Genomic DNA, 18,632 nt, shown 5'->3' with positions numbered 1-18,632 from the left:
AGAAATGATAATTTTTTTAACTCATCAGTTTTATTTCCTAAGCCATCACTAAATTTCAAAATTTACATTAGAAATAAATGATGAATACTTCAAACCACTTTTCAATGTTTATTGCAGAAATACTACGCATATTTGCTACGACTGAAAGTTAATGTTATATGTTTTGAAAATAAATTATTAGTAAATTGTTTATTACTGTAATTGCAATTAAATTAGCTCTTATGGACGATAAAAATTCATCAAGGTGAAACTGTAAATTTGTTCAAAAAAGAAAAGAAAAGAAAAAGAGGAGTAAACAAGCAATATGAATTGTTAAAATTATCATTGTTTTACTCAATAAATTAATCGATACGATTAATCATTCAGCTTTTTCATCTGGCTAATAAATTAGTACCTTCTGCATATATTATAAAATTTATATAATAAATAATTTATTACACCTAATGAGGTATCTAAATTTGACTACTTTTGATAATCTGATATAATACATATTGTAATATTATGAAGAAATAGAAATTACAGTCCGTTTAGGAATAAAAATTAAGAACTGAAATAGAATGAAATCACATGCAACTAATTTCATGGAATTTTTAAAGTTTTGATTCAGAAAATATATTGTAAATAAAATTAGCATCAATTAATTTGTATGGTATAATTAAATTAAAAATATTTCAATATCGCAAATTTCTTTTTTTTTTTTTTTTTTTTTCAATTATTGTTATTATTATTTCTATAGAGTCATTTTTATTTTCAAGAATAGTAATTATTGGAAAACTTTCCCAGTTTATGCTTATGATAGCATTTAAATATTTATTTGTTATGTCATAACAATGATGTTTCAGTACTTCTTATTCTTTTCATTTTTTTCGTTTTTGATAAACGAAGCAAATGCAAAAGAAAATAGATGAAAATGAATGAAATGACGATAAATTTATAAGTTCTTTAGAAATTTATGAAGAGAGAAAGAAAAAAAAAAGAAAAAAGAGAAATCAGCATTTGAGGAGGAAGTACATAAATAAAAATCAAAAATGCTTAAATCTACTTATGACGATAACCGTTGTAAATTACTTCCAGTAGCTATAATTGAAGCAAATTTAATCAAATAACAAATTCTGAATCATAAATTCTCCTCGCTTTAACTACATTGAGCATCGTTTCTTTTATAAGCTACAAAATTATTTTGTAAAATAGTTGTAATACTTTTCAATTCTTTGATTCGTTTTTGTGTACGTTATAATATCAATTTAGTTATAATCCTTTTTATTCATTTATTTATTTATTTATTTTTTTTTTAAATTGAGAAAACATGTTAAATGATGAAATTTTATCATTGATTTTATAGAAATATTAGAACTATTTTAATTACAACTTTAAGAGAAAATTATCGTTGATGTAATAAGAATGTTTCAGCGAAAAAACAAAGAAATAAAATTTTCATTTAATTAATGTTCTATGATGTAATTACAGTATTATTTTCACTTAGTAGTTTTAAATTAGTATCAGATTAATATCACATTAGATGTTATCATCGTTATTCTAAGCTTTATTAATATGATTATTGTAAGTATTATCTATTATTGCTACTGATAATTGCCAAATATTTCATTATATCAGTACATTAAAATAATATCACTTTCGATTATCGCTGCTTTTTTATTTTACCTTTTTTTTAAAAAAAAAGTAAATATTTGTATAAAAAATATTTCTTGAAAATTAAAAATCACGAGGTAGAAAAAATAAAACTTTTGAAAAAAAAATTTTTTTAAATAAAGTAATTTTTTGTGAAGAAAAGAAACATAAGGTGAAAAATTTTTTTAATGATATCTATTTTGATAAGATAAGCATTATATAAATGAAATAACTGCTACCTGCTTATGGTTTATTTATATTCGATAGTTCAAATATATATGAATTAAAATTTTGCTTTTGTCCCAAAAAGCTTCCTCTGACTTAAATTCAGGATTAAGCAGAGATAAATCCGCTTCTTATGTTGCAAAATTAAACATTTCCAACAACTTTTATTTGTTCATCATATTTCGTTGCATATCTTTCTTCCCTATAATTTAATGATTAATGATCAAATTAAATTATTTCACATTGTTTTTTCATGCAAAAATTTTCAGCTGAATTTTTAAATTTTTATCATTTTTATAACTTTTTTTTCACTTCAATGACAATATTAATCGTTTGAATTTAAATAAAATAAATCAAACTCGTTTTTTTTTTTAGTAATAAGTAGCAACAAATATTTGCAACTTCCAAAAATATTATATTAATAAACTTCTTTTTCTATTAATCAGTTAGGAATATTAACAAAATATTTTAATTAAACATATTAACAAATGTAAAATTATTAATCAAATTAAATAAAATGATGATGGTTTCAAACATTCTCAAATTGCTTTTCTTATTTTCCGACTTCAGATTCTTTTTTACTACTTTAGGCAGCAAATTATTGCAATCAACAATAAAATTAGTTTGTATGAGTGTGCAGTTTGTATGAGTATTTTATCATACTTTTATTTCACAATATGTTGACTGATAATATGGTTGATAATATTTACAACTTGATAATGATAGTTGGATTATCCTTCGATAGGATCAAATTTCTATGTTTGTTCTGGAAAATGAACCAAATATGCTAAAATAAGTCTAACAAATGGAAATGTTGAGTTCAGCAAATAAATATTTGTTATACACGCAAATATAGAATTAATACCCATTTGGGATTGTTCAAAAAACAAAAAGAAAAAGGAAAAACTTGATTGAGGACAAAAGACAAATTCGACAAAGTAATATCTGGATGATCATTAAAAAACTAAAGAAATTCTTTTAATAGCAAAAAAATTTTAACTGTTAATTTCAAATTATGTCTAAATTAAAAAATCATTAAAAATAAAATTGATAAAAGGAAATTATAAATTATGGCTATGATATTGAAAATGAGATCATCAATAAAAATATATGATATGACAAAATTTGCATTTTTTATTAATGTTTTTGAAATAAATGTGAAACAGAAATAAAAAACAACAGAATGTCTTAAAAGGAAACAAAGAAAGAGTTTATTATTTCACTTATCATCAATCAAATGGCTCTTTCTATTCAATTAGTTTTTTAATCTGATGGCAATAATGTTAGGATTGTTTCTGTTTTTTTTTTTTTTCTTTTGCTTTAAAAATATTTTATAGTGGTGACAGCATAAATTGGAATAAAAAAAAAAATAGAAAAATTATGAACGATGAGAATAATGAATTTAAAATCTTCTGGGAATTTTATGGTATGAATTGATGAGGAAAGAGGAGGTTGAGGGAGGGAAAAAACAAAAACTTCACTATGGTAATTGGGAAAGCAACTGAATTCTCATTATCATAAGTGGTGATCAGTTGAATACGAAAAAAGGAAAAAAATAAAAGACAAAAAAAAAAGGGAAAGAAAAAAAAAGAAGCGAAAAAATCAAATAGTCAGTTTAAAATCTTGCATTTATGAGGGGGAAGGAAAGCAAATGAAATATCATTTGAAAAGTTACGAAAAGATAGAAGAATAATTGAGAAATAATCTCATTGTTGTTTGATATTCTGGAAAAAAAGAAATGAATTTGATTGATTATGCAAATATGATGTTTCATAAAATTTTTATAATAATAATAATACAAAAAAAAAAAAATGAAAATAATAATGATAATAATAATATTATTATTGTTAATAATAAGTAATAATAATATAGCAATTACATAATCGTTAAAATTCAAATACTTTCAAAAAATGTCATGAAAGTTTAATTTTACCTTTAATTTTACCATAGTGCAAATGTCCTGATAACATCGGGTTCATTGTTAATTGCAAAAAATTATTTACTAGCGCTTATTTGAGATAAACCAAAAATGAACTATGATTTGATATTGAACAGCTGCAAACGAATCGTTAAAAATTTATTTCAATTTCGTTTTTCTTTTTCTCTCCCTCTCTCTCTCTCTCTCTTCCTCTATTGCTATATCCTTCTTTTCCTAAAAAAAATAAAATAAAATAAAAAATAAATATGTGCTTGAGAATGTAGAAGCGGCATCTTGTTATAAGAGAAAAGATTAAATATGATATTGAGGAAATGATCGATTTAGATGTTTGATGAAAATCTGTAGAAATTTTTAAATTTAAAAACCTTTTTCTGTCATATTGTTTGATTTCAATTTCTTCCTCTTTATTTACTCATACAACATGTTAAAAAATAATGGAACATTTGATCCTTCTCACTCATACAAAACAAATCATCTGATGATGATATTTGATAAAAAGTAAGAATTCCATGTTTTAATATCAAGAAATAAATTAATAAATAAATAAATAAACAACATGAAACAGTTTAGTAAAATGAGAATGATTCGATAAGAAGTTTTTTTAAGAAATCAAAAGTAACATTTAATTGTGAAGTGAGGAAAATAAAAAGAAAATTATGCTTAAAATCACATATCGTATTTTCACTTCATTGCTAACCTTATTTTTTCTTTCGGAAAATTTAAAAAACAAAAAAAAAAGTGATTTTACTATTTTTTATCTTTTCCTTTTTTTATCAGTAAAAAAAATGTTAGCATATCCTTTCATCATTTCCGCGTTGTTTTCTTTTCTAAAACTTTTATTGATTGTTCCCGTTCTTTTTTCTGTAGAAATACAGCACTTAAAGCAAGTTTTTCACAATGCAAAAATAAATTATTTTACTAGTAATTTAGTAAAATATGAAAATTGTCTTTGAAAAATTAAAAAAAAAAAAAATCCATATATTAAGTAAAAAGAAAATGAAAATTATTTAGATCAACTATATTTCTCATATCCTTTTTTTTCCATGCCTATATGAATTAATAAATAAAAGATATTATTGAAGTTTTCCACATACAACTTTAAGAAGCAAATGATAAAATGATGATAACATTTGCAACTACTTCAAATTTTTAATATTTAAGAGATTCAAACTGATTTAAAGAAAAAAAAAAAAAAAAGACAAATACAAAATTTTATTCACAACTGTTAAAGAGCTATAAATATTTTTTTGGTAAATGTTATAGTATTTATCAAAAAGGGAAAAAAAAAGGAGAGAGAGACGGAAACAGGGATAAAACGGAAAAAAAACACAGCAATTTATGTAAAGCCAAGTTATTTAGAAGCGATTTCCCAGAAGTGCATTTTGCCTAACATTCATGAGCTTCAAATATGACTGTAAATATTATATTTTAGTTATTCGATCCAAAAATTATTGCATTTTTTTTTCCATAAAAAAATCGTTTTTAATTTTATGCTTAATTTAGATATTAAAATATATATAAACTATGTAAGTTTATATACTTCATTCTTCATTTTTTTTTTCCTTTTTTTAAACAAAAAAAAAAAAAAAAACGAAGCAAAAAGAATAATCTTATAATGTATATTGTCTTCTTTTTTTTTTTTTTTTTGAATTAAGAATATTTTAAGCATTTTTTGTGTGTTTTTTTTTTCCTTTTTGCTTTGAATTTAAAATTTAAAAAAAAAAAAGTTTATTTTATCACTTTATCTTCTTTCTTTTGATACTATTGAAGCATTTCATATGTAATAGCAAAATAGAATAATTTTCTAGTGAAATGTTTTCTGTTTCTGTATAATTAATCTACTTCAGGTGAGATGCTAATATTTTATGAGGATGCAGTTGTAGTAGTTCCAGATTTTCAATGCTGTATCATTTTGTTGCAGTGTAAGAGTGATAGTAAATTAGACTCACCATCGACACACCTAAATCAACAAGTAGATATGATGGAAAGGATTGATTAAATGGCTAACATTCTGAGCTTCTTTCATTTAGGAAAAATAGTAGTATTATTCGATTGCATTCTCGTTTTAGACTGTTTCATTAATTTAGCATATAAAATTTTTAGGTAGTTTTAGCATTCCTAATTATATTACACTTTTTTTATCCTTTTAACTTATTAATGTTATTATGTAACATAAAATTTTAAATGAAATAACAAATAATTCCAAAAATTGTTTAAAATTTATTGTTCTATAGATATAGAATAATAAATTCAATAGTTATCATAATAAAAGTAGTTGGAGTAATTTTTTTTTCTCTTTCTTTTTTTTTTTTTGCTTTCTTTTTCTTTTGATTAAATCAAGTTGAATATTTTACTTTAACCAAATATTTATCATTAGTTTATTAATTAGACATACAAATGGCGTATACTTTGTAGGCATATAAATGTTCCCGTATGATCTGTGGGCTATATCTATACCTATATATAATAAGTAATATATAATATATATTTGACTTATATATAAATACATATTAAATATGCAAATGTATATAATATATAAATATATATGCATAGGTCGACGTGGATATGAATATACACATTCCAGGTCTAAACAGTTAGCGCTCTTAGCAACGCCCTATTTTTCTAATTTCTTTCTTATAAGTATGCTTTTAATGGTTGTCGAATGGTGAAACATGTATTGCTAGTATCAGTTCATATTTTATATTTTAATGACACCATTGATTATGGATCCACAAACATTGGATCAAATCGTCATGATAAAGTAAGTTGGCATTTATTGTAATATAATTTGTTCCCTTTTTTTTTTGTTACTATTTTCTCTTTTCCTTTCTTCAGTTTCTTCTCATTCTGTCATTTTCATATATTAAAAAAAAAAAAAAAACTTTTCCAGAAACTATTACTTTTATTTCTAATCTTTGTTTTAGGAGAGAAGAAAAAAAATGAGTGAATAGCACTATTATCACATGTAATTCATTTAATGATAAAAAATGAATAAAAATTGTTTGATGATAAGTTATTTGATAACAGTAATAATAATAATCAGATATTAATTGATGTAGTGGTGATAAACAAAATGAAATTTTTAAAAAATGTTTAACATTGTTTGTTGATCCATTTACTTGTTTCTCCCTCCCTCTCTTGAGTCGTTTTTTCTTTGCTCTTTTTTTTTTTTTTTTTTTAACAAAGTGACGAAGGGGTGGATCTGGGATGAGCAAAAGTTGTTCGAGAGTACTTTTTGTGTCTTGTTTTCTTTTTTTTTTAACTCTTTCAATGACAGTAGAAAGGATAGCCTAGTATTTGGCCGGAATTTTAGATGAAGTAAATTGGAACGCTTTATGGCAAATAACCTTTTTTTCTCCATTCCAGGATATATTATAATAGATTATTGATATAGCAAGCATGATGTATTGTTATTAATTAATTAGAGCAGGAAATTTTTTAACATGTGGCATTTTAATCTCAATTAACAGTGAAGTAAATAAGTATTATTATTATTGTTGTTTAAAATATTGCATTCCGATTGCTTGTTAATTGTTAAAATTTTAATTTTTTTTTTTTTCTATAGGATATACTTTTTTGTCATTTTTCTTATTTTGTTTACTCTCCAAATTTTGCATCAAATAACTGTTATTTTTAAAACTCAGAATACTTAATTTTTATTTGATGAAAAAATGAAATGATTAGGTGTAAGGAAAGGAATAATTTGGACTTTTAATAACTAATGTTAACAATAATAGTGTTATGTAATAATAACAATTAATGGCAATGATAATGATTATGATAATAATAATTGGCATGTTGCTTCATCAAAATGATTCAAAATCGTTCTGTCTAGTTATTTCAGAAAATATATTCGATATCAATTTTTACGAGAAATAGAAAAGGCTAAAAATTCAGAAATTAATTGAAATAGCTTGGCGAATAACACTGTAAGATTATGTATTCCTATGATTATGCAAAAGTTAAGTTTTATGAGTTGAAGCATTGCATTAAAATGGTCCAATCTTATATCACTAATTTAACTATATCACCACTTCACTTAATGAAAATCAACTCGCCTAGTGCGATGAGAAATAGTTAATATTCTGCAATGACATTTTCTATTTTCAAATTTCTTCTTGATGCTATGAATAAATTCACAATGCTTTAGCATTTTTAGTTTCAAATGGATATTATTGATCATCCATATAATAGGCTGCCTGAATAAGCTTATCAAGTTGAACAATTATTTTGAAGTTAATACAACACGAATTTATAAAAAGCAAATATTATAAATTTAACACAATTTTCATCCAAAAAAGACATGGTGAAAAACAACCAATGAATAATGAATTCTGGAATTTTTTTTTTCGTTTAATTTGTTTAAAATATTTAAAATACTGACTTGAGAACGAATTAATTCTTCTATGTTTTTATTTCACTCTGTTTTGACTTTTTAACTTGCCCATCACTTGATCTAACAAACAAGAATGTAAGCAAAATAGAAAAATAATGATTTTCTCGTTTTTTTTTTTCCTTTCAGATCTTTAATTTTTTAAACATGAAAGAGCATTTTGTTCCATTAACGAAACTTCAATTAACGTCTGCTTTTAGTGAAGTTGTAATTATGTATTTGTGAACACTTATGTATTTGATCAATTTGATGACGTAAACATACAGATTTGCGAAACTTTTTCAAATCATCTGAGAAATAAAAAAAAAAAAAAAAATGAAAAGTGAAAAGTCAAGCAAAGTTTTTAAGCATATTTGAAAATGCAATATATTATCTTCAAACTTTGTATAGTTGTAAATCACAATTTAATTGCATTTTTTTCTTAAAAAAAAAGAAAACAAAATAAAGTTAAATTGTCCAAAATTGTGTTTGTATGATCTATTCATAATGCTCTTGATGCATTTTTCGTCCATTTAAATCACAAAATAGCTAGACATATTCTTTAACAAAAAAAAAAAAAAAAAAGCGAAAATAATTTTTTTTTTAAAAGATTTGTTTTCATGATTCAATACGCTTTCAGAGTATTGTCGTCTAATATGGATTATGTTTAATTTTAATTTATAAAATTTCAAAGCTTAAATGTCAAAGGAGATTTCATTTTTATAGCTATTAAAGAAATCAAAATTTAAATCTTCTGAACAGTGATCATTAGCATAAAGCATAAAAATGACGTTTTAGCTATCAACTTTTTTTTTTTTTTTTTGTTTTAGAAAAGTGTAATTTGAGACTAATCAAAATGTTTCAATCCCAAAAAATAAAAAAAAAGCGAAAAAAAGAGAGTAAGTTGTTTGTACCAAATGTTTATTAGCTACAACAATTTGTAAAAATATGTTTAAAAAAAAAAGGAAAAAAAAAAGGGAAAAAGTGAAATCAATAATGTGATGAATAATAACGAACTTTCAGTGAAAGGCAACAAAGTGGCCGTGTGATGGAAGTTGAAGATCAGGGACGACCGTATTCTGATGTCGTACTAACTATATCAGCACGGTTTCCTTATTTCATTATTTTAATATTTCTAAATTTGTAGATGTGAAAATGATTTAGCATTCTGAAATTTAGAATAGAATATTAAAAGGTGAAAAAGAAAGAACTATTATTTTATACGGAAATTTTTAAATTTAAAAAACTTTTTGATTTTAAAATACATTAAAAATAATTGTTTAGTGATATCAAAGATGTTGATACAGATTCCTACACTGATCCTTTTTGTATTGTAAGCGAAGCAAGTGCTGGATTAGTCAGATGTAGAACATGGAAAGAAATTGGGCGAACAGAAGTAAACATCAATTTTTATATTTTATTTGTAGCATAGAATTATTCAAAAATTTTCAATAATTAGCAATTATATTGTCAAAATTAATCATACAAATCTAACAAAATACTAAAATTGCATTTTATGCATATGAAATTATTCTCCACGATCTAATCATATATGCCTAAAGTTTAATATATATTTTTAGGTGATAAATAACTGTTTGAATCCTGATTGGGCAACAAAAATACGTATTGCATATTTTTTTGAGGAACAACAACGGATACTTTTTGAATTGTATGAGAAAGAATTATTTCAAGTACTTCTGATAATAGCATGATTATTTTGAAAATGTTATAATTACTTTTGCAAATAATATAATATTTAATTTTTCTGTTTTTTCCCCTTCCTTTTTTTTGTTTTGTTTTGTTTTGTCTTTTCTTTTTTTTGAGATGATACAAAGATTTGTTTGATCAAGCGAACAAACTAGCTATCTTTAGTTATTCTCGTAATCAGTAAGCCGAATATCCATACTTATGTCTACATTCAGGGAATAATACAAGCGTATATTGAAAATACAAATTGAGAAAATTTTAAAAAGAAGGCTATAGCAACTTATATTTAGGAAAGAAAAATTATTGGAAGATATCGGATTTCAATTTTAATCTCTGATTTATTTAATGTTTATCAACTATCTGGAAATAAAACGAAGTAAATTTTCAGATTTGATAAAGGACCTGGAAAAGAGAAGACACAGATTGGTTCGGCTTCTCTTTTGTTACATGAAATACTGGGATCAAAGTGTAACAGGAAGACGGTCAAATTGTTGTAAGATATTTGCAAATTTTCCACATCTATTATTATTTCAAGTTTTTAAAGAGCTTTTTTTTTAAAAAAAAATTTTTAAAGCAAAATTAAAATGCAAATTTCACATTCACTTCATTTCAAGTATTGATATTTTACACCAATTTTTGTGTTTGAATTTTTTGTTCCAAAAGATTTTTGCTATTTTTTACAATTTATTACTTTTTTAATTACATATTTATTCTTACTACAAATTTGTTATTTTTTTGCAGCAAAGATGGAAAAAATTATGGTACGATAACAGTGACAGCTGAAGAAATGAGTAAAGGAAGGCAAGAATCAGTTTATTTTGTATGTAGCGCAACAAAATTGGATAGGAAAGATTTTCTGGGCAAATGTGATCCGTTTCTAAAAATTTCCCGAATCAATAAGGATAAAACGTAAGAATTAAATTTCAAATTTAGATGTAATATGCATTACGCTTATGCACAAGAAACTGCACTTTCGGTGCGTGAATTTCAGTTCTTATGAATAAGCTTAAGCACATCTTTTTCATCAAAGTAGTAACCATGACAATGAATAGATTACGAGAAATAAATTTGTTTATTTCCGTAGCATAGAAATCACTACTTTGAAATTCGGTGAACTCATTGAATGTATTTTCTTCCGATAATTACTCAAGCACATTACCTGGAAAATATTGCAAAGCTGAATAGTTATGTAATGAAAGGTGTAATAAATAAAGAGGATAAGACAAAATTTTATAACCCAAATGCATTTTTCAATTTCGAAACATTAATTATCTGATAAATATCAGCAGATTTTATCGTAAAAAATCTGACTTTGGCCCATGCTTTAACTAGCTTAAGGTGTTGTAGCTTTTAACTGTGAAAATTCAAAGAGCTACCGTAAAAACGGATTATCAATTAGTAGTAATGATCTCTCTTGATATGAATTAAAATTTGGTGATTGAAGTTTCTTGTTCCTTCATTCAATAAGTTGATTATTACCTGTTTATCATGCGTAAATGTCCAATCTAAAAATTTTTTGTTACAAGATAACTTTTTTTAAATTGTCATCAGCACATGAGAAAATCATTCATTAAATTTTTCAATTTACGATGATAAATAATTATAATTTGGTGAACAATGAATTCAACAACTATTTCTTGTGTAGCCCATAGCCAGCTCAAAGCTGAGCTTCAGTGATTATTCATAACTTCTTCAAGTTAGCCAAGTATGTCCGTTATGAATTTTCACCCCCCAAAATTTTTTAACAACTCTTGGACCAAATATCTTTATAATTGAGTCTAGAAGTTGTCCTTTTCTTAGGATGGTCCCCTAAGACTAATGAACCTATCCTATCCATTGACACACTTCCTCTTATCTTTTAGTTGAGATCTGTTTTGTTTAGAAAGGCTTATCGGATGGGATGATTCACAACTTGACTAGGGCATTCAAGTTCCTTTCCCATGAAAAGCGGCTGTCCACAGAGGAGTATTTTTAATATTAGAAGTTGCATCTATTTTTTTATGACCTATTTTAAGTTAAAAAAACAAACACAAAATTACTTCAATTTGCTTTTTTGTTTAATAGCATATTTTTAATTTTAAATAAATAAATATGAAAGAAATAACAGTAATAAATTATCAATAAAAAAAGTATGAAGGAAGGAATGCTCATTAAAATGATATATAATATAGCCAGCTTATTTAAGAATAATATCTCAATATAACGCAATAAGCTTCAACAATTCAACAACTTTTTTACTAAGCGATGTTTTATGTGAATCATTTTAATAACATTCAATTAATAATAACACATTAATTTCCTTCTGTTAAGCAATTTTTTATTTAAAAAAAAAAATCAATTCAATGTATTATTCGATTTTTGTTTAAAAGATTTTTGTGAGATCCTTGAAATATTGGAAAAAATGACCTTTGAGATATTAAAAAAAAAAAAACAAAAGAAATTTCCTTCCATCACTCACACCGTTGTATAAAGTTCTGAGAATATGTGAAAATGTTATTCTCTGGTTAAACTGTTTTTTTTTTTGGCATTAACTTTAATTTATAAATAATTTCCAAAAAAGGGAAAATAAATTTTTGCACGATTTCGATTCTTTTTGTTTTATTTTAAATAATGAAATATTTCTACTGTTTTTAGTAAACAAAGTTGTCTGAAACTAGAGAGATTCTTTATCAGATTAATATAAAGCGGAGAGAGAGAGAGAGAGATGTGAGATTGATAATACGTGAATAGTTTCTATTGAAATTTCAAAATAAGCTTTCTTCGTTTTTCAAAGAAAAAATTCAGTCAAATTTGAAAAGAAGAGAATAATGTTGCTGAATTTTTAATAATGCATATTTCCATTTTGGGATAATTTCAATTAAATTGAGTGAACATTTAGATATCAGCTGGCATACCGTACACGTTATCATGAACAAAATTTGAATCCAAAATGGAAACCCTTCGAAATACATATTGATCAACTTTGTTACGGTGATAAAGATCGGTAAATATTTCAAATTTTTAACTACGCAATTTTTTCCTGCAATCATTTATATAATGAATTTAGAGAAAAGAAGAGAAAAAGGACAAAAGATTTGCATTTTTTAATTTTAGGGAATTTCTTGTCGAATGCTTTGACTGGGACAAAGATGGGAAGTAAGTTTCATCGTTGCTAATGTTATTGATTATTTCGCTTTTAAATAGCTTTTAATAAAATTTCAATTTCAAAAATTTCAAATCAACTTTCAACAATTTTAGCCATGATTTGGTTGGTAATTGTCGTACTACAGTTAACAGGTTACTTAACAAAGAAGATGTCACTTTACCGGTTAGTTTGAAATATATTGTTACTCTATTGTATTCTCATTTTATTTGCTCTTCTTCATCCATCTAAATCATGACAAAGTTATTTGCATTACTTGCATGATCATTTGAAATATTTTGATGAGACTTTCAAATACTGGTTTAGTCTCCAGTTTTTAATCAAATTTAGAAAGATGCAAATTTAGCACTGCTAACAGGTATTTTTTATAACTTGTTATTATACTTTGTTGTTGCTGCTGTTGTTGTTAAGCGATAACTGTACTGAGAATTAACTGATATGTGTTGAAGCACTTAACTTCGAAAATATTCTCAAACAGTTTCCATGCTTAAATAAGCCTTTTGACGTAGAATTTGATGTGGAAAGAGAAATTTTATGTTTAAATGATTAATCAACCTGAGAGTTGTCTGGGAACTAGATGATTTGGTTGGAAAAAATGTGAGATGATACTCGAAAATTGTTGCTTATTCTGTAATTGATTTTCAGCTAATCAATCAGAAAAAGATGAAGAAAAACAAAAAATATGTTGATTCTGGACAACTTCACTTTCATAGGGTGTATTGTTGGATGGATTACACCTTTCTCGACTTCATAACTGGCGGGTAATGAAATTGTAAATCTTTTGAAAACTAATTTTATCTGGTTTTTTGCACTTTGAGTGTAAATATCGGACAGAAAGTGTTCAAATCTTAGCTGTAAAGGTTGAAATAATATAGTTTAAAGCTGATAATGAAAAAATCGTTGACAAATTGTTTTCGATGAAGTGTTAAAATTTCTCGGATTTAAAGTTGAATTTGGATGTATAAACAGTATAATTAATACAAAAACAGATTTAAAAAAAAAAAAATTTTCAAATTTAAAAAAAAAAAAAGACTTCAAATTAGACATTTAACTTTCAGAACTGAGCTCGAATTTACAGTGGCAATTGATTTTACGAAGTCAAATTTACCTTCCGGTAATATGGCATCACTACACCATGTTGATGATGAAAGTGCCAGTCAGTACGAAATTGCTATTCAAGCGATTGCCGAAATTTGCCAGTACTACAATAACAGTCAATTGTTTTATGCTTACGGTTTTGGTGCCCGTTTACCCGGCGATAATCGCGTCAATTTTCATTTTCCCTTGGTACTTTTTTTTTTTATGTATATAATTATATATTGTGTTTTATCATCTATAAAAGTTTGTTAAATCTTTGAATTATTTTCTAACTAAATCAAAATTTAAGGTTTTTTTTTCTTAAGAAAAGCATAAGCAGTATTTGTGTGTTAGATAGCAAAAGTTGCCTTGGTATTATAAAATTTTGAAAAAATTGAATTTCACAAAATGCTTTTATTATCAGTGAAAATTGCGTTTACTTCATGCTTTTTTCTTAAACCTTAAAAATGAAAAGGAAAAACTTAAAGAAATATGATTTTTTGATTACCACTTATTTGTCTCCATTTAAATTAGGCATTTTTATTTTCAGCTTGAATTTCATTCATTTTGAATAAAGGATAATCTATGAATTTTCCTAGCAATAATGTTCTTATTGAGAAAATTTTTCTTTTTTTGATTTAGTTAAAAGAAATTGAACAAATATTAAAAACTAATAATAATAGGTTAAATTAACGATTGAATTTCAGTCTAAGAAATTTAATTATATGAAAATATTTTGTTAGAGTAATCATCAAATTGGTAACGACAATAGGATATGATGAATATAGGATATATGAATAATATATGTTGATTTTTAGAAAATAATAAAATGAAAGAAATGGATTCATGATGAGAACATATAAATAAATATCAAGTTCAGAATTTGACAACAAATAGTCCAGAATGCATTGGAATGGATGGTCTATTAAATGCCTATCGTGATGCGTTAAATAGAATAGAATTGGCAGGGCCAACAGAATTTGGGCCAACATTACGGCATGCAGCACGACATGCAGCTTCGTTACCTCCGGATGGTAGTAGATATTCCGTTCTTTTAATAATCACTGACGGTGTTATCAACGATATGAATAGAGCAAAGGAAGAAATTGTAAAGGTATCACTTAATTTTTTTTTTTTTTACTGTAAGCATCAAAAAAGGATTGTGATAAATTTATTTGCAATGATTACTTCTTCTGGTCACAAAATTCCTGAGACGAGCAATGGTAAATGAATTAGTGAAATTGCCAAAACTCATTAAATTCATTTTCTAATTTTTTGTTTTGATAATTTAAGCACTCATTTAAGGCGTCATCACTGCCATTATCTATAATAATTGTTGGTGTTGGTTATGACAGTTTTGGTGAAATGAAGGTTCTAGACTCTGATCGACAAATGTTACAAGTGAATGGCAAATATGCAAAGCGTGACATTGTTCAGGTAATTTGCAGATTCTTCCTTCTCTTTCATTTGTTATATTTCGACTTCGGCTGTAATAGACACAAGTTTGAATTTACTTTTCTTTTCAGTTTGTGCAGCTTCGGGAATTCTTACCACCTCATCGTATCTTAACGGATGATGATTTGATCGAAGCTAAGTATCGTTTAGCTAAAGAAGTTTTACAAGAAGTAAGATGATTCAAAACATGATCAAAACATAACTTTTGCGTTTATTTACTTTCGGAAATTATCAATACTATGGTCCAAATTTTATGCATCCATTAAAATTTTCATGGAGAAATAAATTACTAAAACAATAAGGAAACTGTACCATCAACACTGATTTTTCTTTACTAAATGTAGTTTTGAACGAAAATTAACATTTAATTAGGTATTAATTTTTCTTACTTTGTTAACCATGAAGTTTATGCTTTTTCTAAAAAAAAAATAATGCAACTCACTGTTTCTATGCTTAAATGTCCATTTTTTCAGGTACCTGCACAATTAACAAGTTATATGAAATCAAAAGGAATATTCCCGAAACAGATTTGTCCCATTTCATGTGATGATGATCGAAAATTGTCCGTAGTAGAACGAGGATATCCAAGTATGGCATTTTTCTTTTGAAATTAAGCTTGAATTTTTAACTAACTAACGCATTATTTTTTTCGAAAGAATGACATGTTATACCACTAATCAAGAAATGCTAAAAAAAGGAATTGGAGGAAAAAAGAAAGAAACGAAGAGCTATAAGAATAATAAAATTTGTAGAAAAGAGTACGAAAGTTGAAAATGATAAAATCTACTGAGATAATGTGTAAAAGAGTGAAGTACCTGAATGAAGGTTTTGATTAGAAATTTAAATCAAACTATTTGCAATTGCTAATGATTGGTCGGTCACCTCTTTTAAGATAATCCTATGCTATTCAAGGAGGAAATTCCAAGGATTAGATTAACATTTTCTCTCAATGCTAACTGATCCGTTTTTTTTTTTTCTTCACGTGCACTATTTGTTTACGTGCAAGCTTATTGCCTCATTATCAGTAATGATTGGAATGAACAAAAATTGAAACGAGTGAACATATTTTAGATATTCAAACAACATCACGAACAAGAAGGCGTATGTTACCTGCAGTGCCATGTGAGGAAGTACAAAATATGCACATTAATCCAACTAGGTCTGCTTAAACAAATTTTAGCTCATTATTCATCTAGCAGTTAGTCTTCCTGTGATCACTTTTTAGGACCAATACTTGTTGTACTCTATCCAACTTTACAGTCGTCTATGATTACTTCAATTATGCTAAGCTTCATTTGATTTTATGCAATAAACAATCAAAAGCAAATTGACAACTGACTTTTTCTTTCTTTAGGATTTAGAATTCTAATGAAATCTCGCAATTTTGATCAGGAAATTCATAATTGCAGCAATGACTGAATGCCTGAATAGTTGGAGTATTGATTAATTGTATGCATAATTGGTTATGAAAATATGTTTGTATAGAGTACATTTGGGATATTAAATGAATATATTCACAGTGTTTTTTTTTTCCTTTTTTTTCTTGTTGACAATGTTCATTTATCAAATCAAATTCAGTGTGCCACAAAACTTCATATTTGCTTTGGGATGGAGAAATTTGTCTGCACATTTGGTGCATTTCATCTCGAATTTTTTTCTTCTACATTTCATAAATGACACTTTTAAAGCACTTGTTTCATTGCATAAAAAATAGAGAGCTTACAAATTTAATCTATAAATGATTTGTCTTTATAAATTTTCTTTTCGGTTATTTTAATGTTTTGTCCAATCTAAATTACTAATGAGAACTATTTAAATTTCTAATCGATATGACTTTCTGTTCCCATCACTTTCGCTGAAAATTACCTTTCTTTTGAAGTAAAACATGTTATGTCACTTCTAAGAAATAAAGCACTTCGATTTTCTCTCATTACTTTTTTTATCAAATTGACTCTACATTTATCAAATTTGAAAATAAAAATCAAACACAAACTCAAATCGGTTTGTCACACCATCAGAATCTGCCAGATTTCAATTTTTGAATAAACATTCACAGATTTTATGCGGGCTCCTGAGAAAACAAGTCAACTTTGTAATTTGGAATTCATAACAGCTTTCAGGTGGATGGAACCAGTATGCTTAAAAATATAACTTAATATATTTTTTAAAAAAAATAGAACGCAAAATTTGAAACAAAATTTGAATATGCAGCTATGCTATTTCCCGGCATATGTGTAATAGCAAAGAATTATATTACTCTCTTTTGATATATTAAATTTGAAATTTGACACACTTTAATTTAAGAACATTTTAATTTAAGTAAAAGATAAAGAATATCATATCAATGCCAAAAGAAATGAAAGGCGCCAAAATTTCTGATTAATGTATTTAGCACATTTCCAGGTGAATTTGTATTTGAACATAACGATGATTTCCTATCTTCAGAGCACGTTATGTACTTGTATTGTTGTAAATATCGACGATTACTTCACTTACGCTTAGCTTCCTTTGACTTTATTAGATAAGCAGTCAAAAGCAAACTAACAACTGATTTTTTCTTTCTTTAGAATTTAGAATTCTAACGAAATCTCGCAATTTTGATCACTAGATCCATAATTGCACCAATGATTGAATGCTTGAATGGTTGGATTATTGATTAATTGTATACATAATTTGTTATGATAATATATTTGTATTGAGTATATTCACAGTGAATATAATGACAATGCTTTTTTAAGTGTAAAACAAACAAATGTTTGGGAAAGGAGTGCATGGATGCTATACCAGCCTTCAACTTTCATACGAAGTACTTGCAACTAATGGAAAATGCACAATTTATCGATAGTTCAGAATTTATTCTTCTTACAGAACAAAAGTAAGAAAAATGACGATATTTCGGCCATTTTGTCTAAGCTACTTATTTCGTCTATTACTTTTGACGATTGTTTCTTGAGTGCATCGTATTTATTCTACGCTTGATGTCACTAAACTATTAGGATTCGTCCATTGCTTATATGAAGTAATCTTAATGCCAGAACGATGATATCGTCTAGATTTTATATGTATTATAAAGAATTTTTTAATTC

General features: G+C 25.8%; 1 protein-coding gene across 1 annotated transcript; it reads left to right on the top strand.

Moving 5' to 3' along the window:
• Positions 1-6,501: 6,501 nt before the first annotated feature.
• Positions 6,502-16,715, top strand: Bm5736 (Copine family protein; the record flags this gene model as incomplete). The annotated part of the gene is made up of 16 exons (XM_043073311.1): positions 6,502-6,554; positions 9,189-9,272; positions 9,450-9,561; positions 9,746-9,834; positions 10,261-10,365; positions 10,614-10,781; positions 12,751-12,855; positions 12,966-13,007; positions 13,110-13,179; positions 13,660-13,775; positions 14,073-14,301; positions 14,972-15,205; positions 15,397-15,528; positions 15,618-15,716; positions 16,020-16,134; positions 16,618-16,715. The coding sequence occupies 16 exons, from the start codon at positions 6,502-6,504 to the stop codon at positions 16,713-16,715; spliced, it is 1,851 nt and encodes a 616-aa protein (XP_042929245.1).
• Between the last annotated feature and the right edge of the window lie 1,917 nt (positions 16,716-18,632).

Source organism: Brugia malayi (assembly GCF_000002995.4).
Source record: "Brugia malayi strain FR3 genome assembly, contig: Bm_v4_ChrX_scaffold_001, whole genome shotgun sequence".
NCBI classification, from domain to species: Eukaryota; Metazoa; Nematoda; class Chromadorea; order Rhabditida; family Onchocercidae; genus Brugia; species Brugia malayi.
This window is presented reverse-complemented; position numbering and strand designations above follow the sequence as displayed.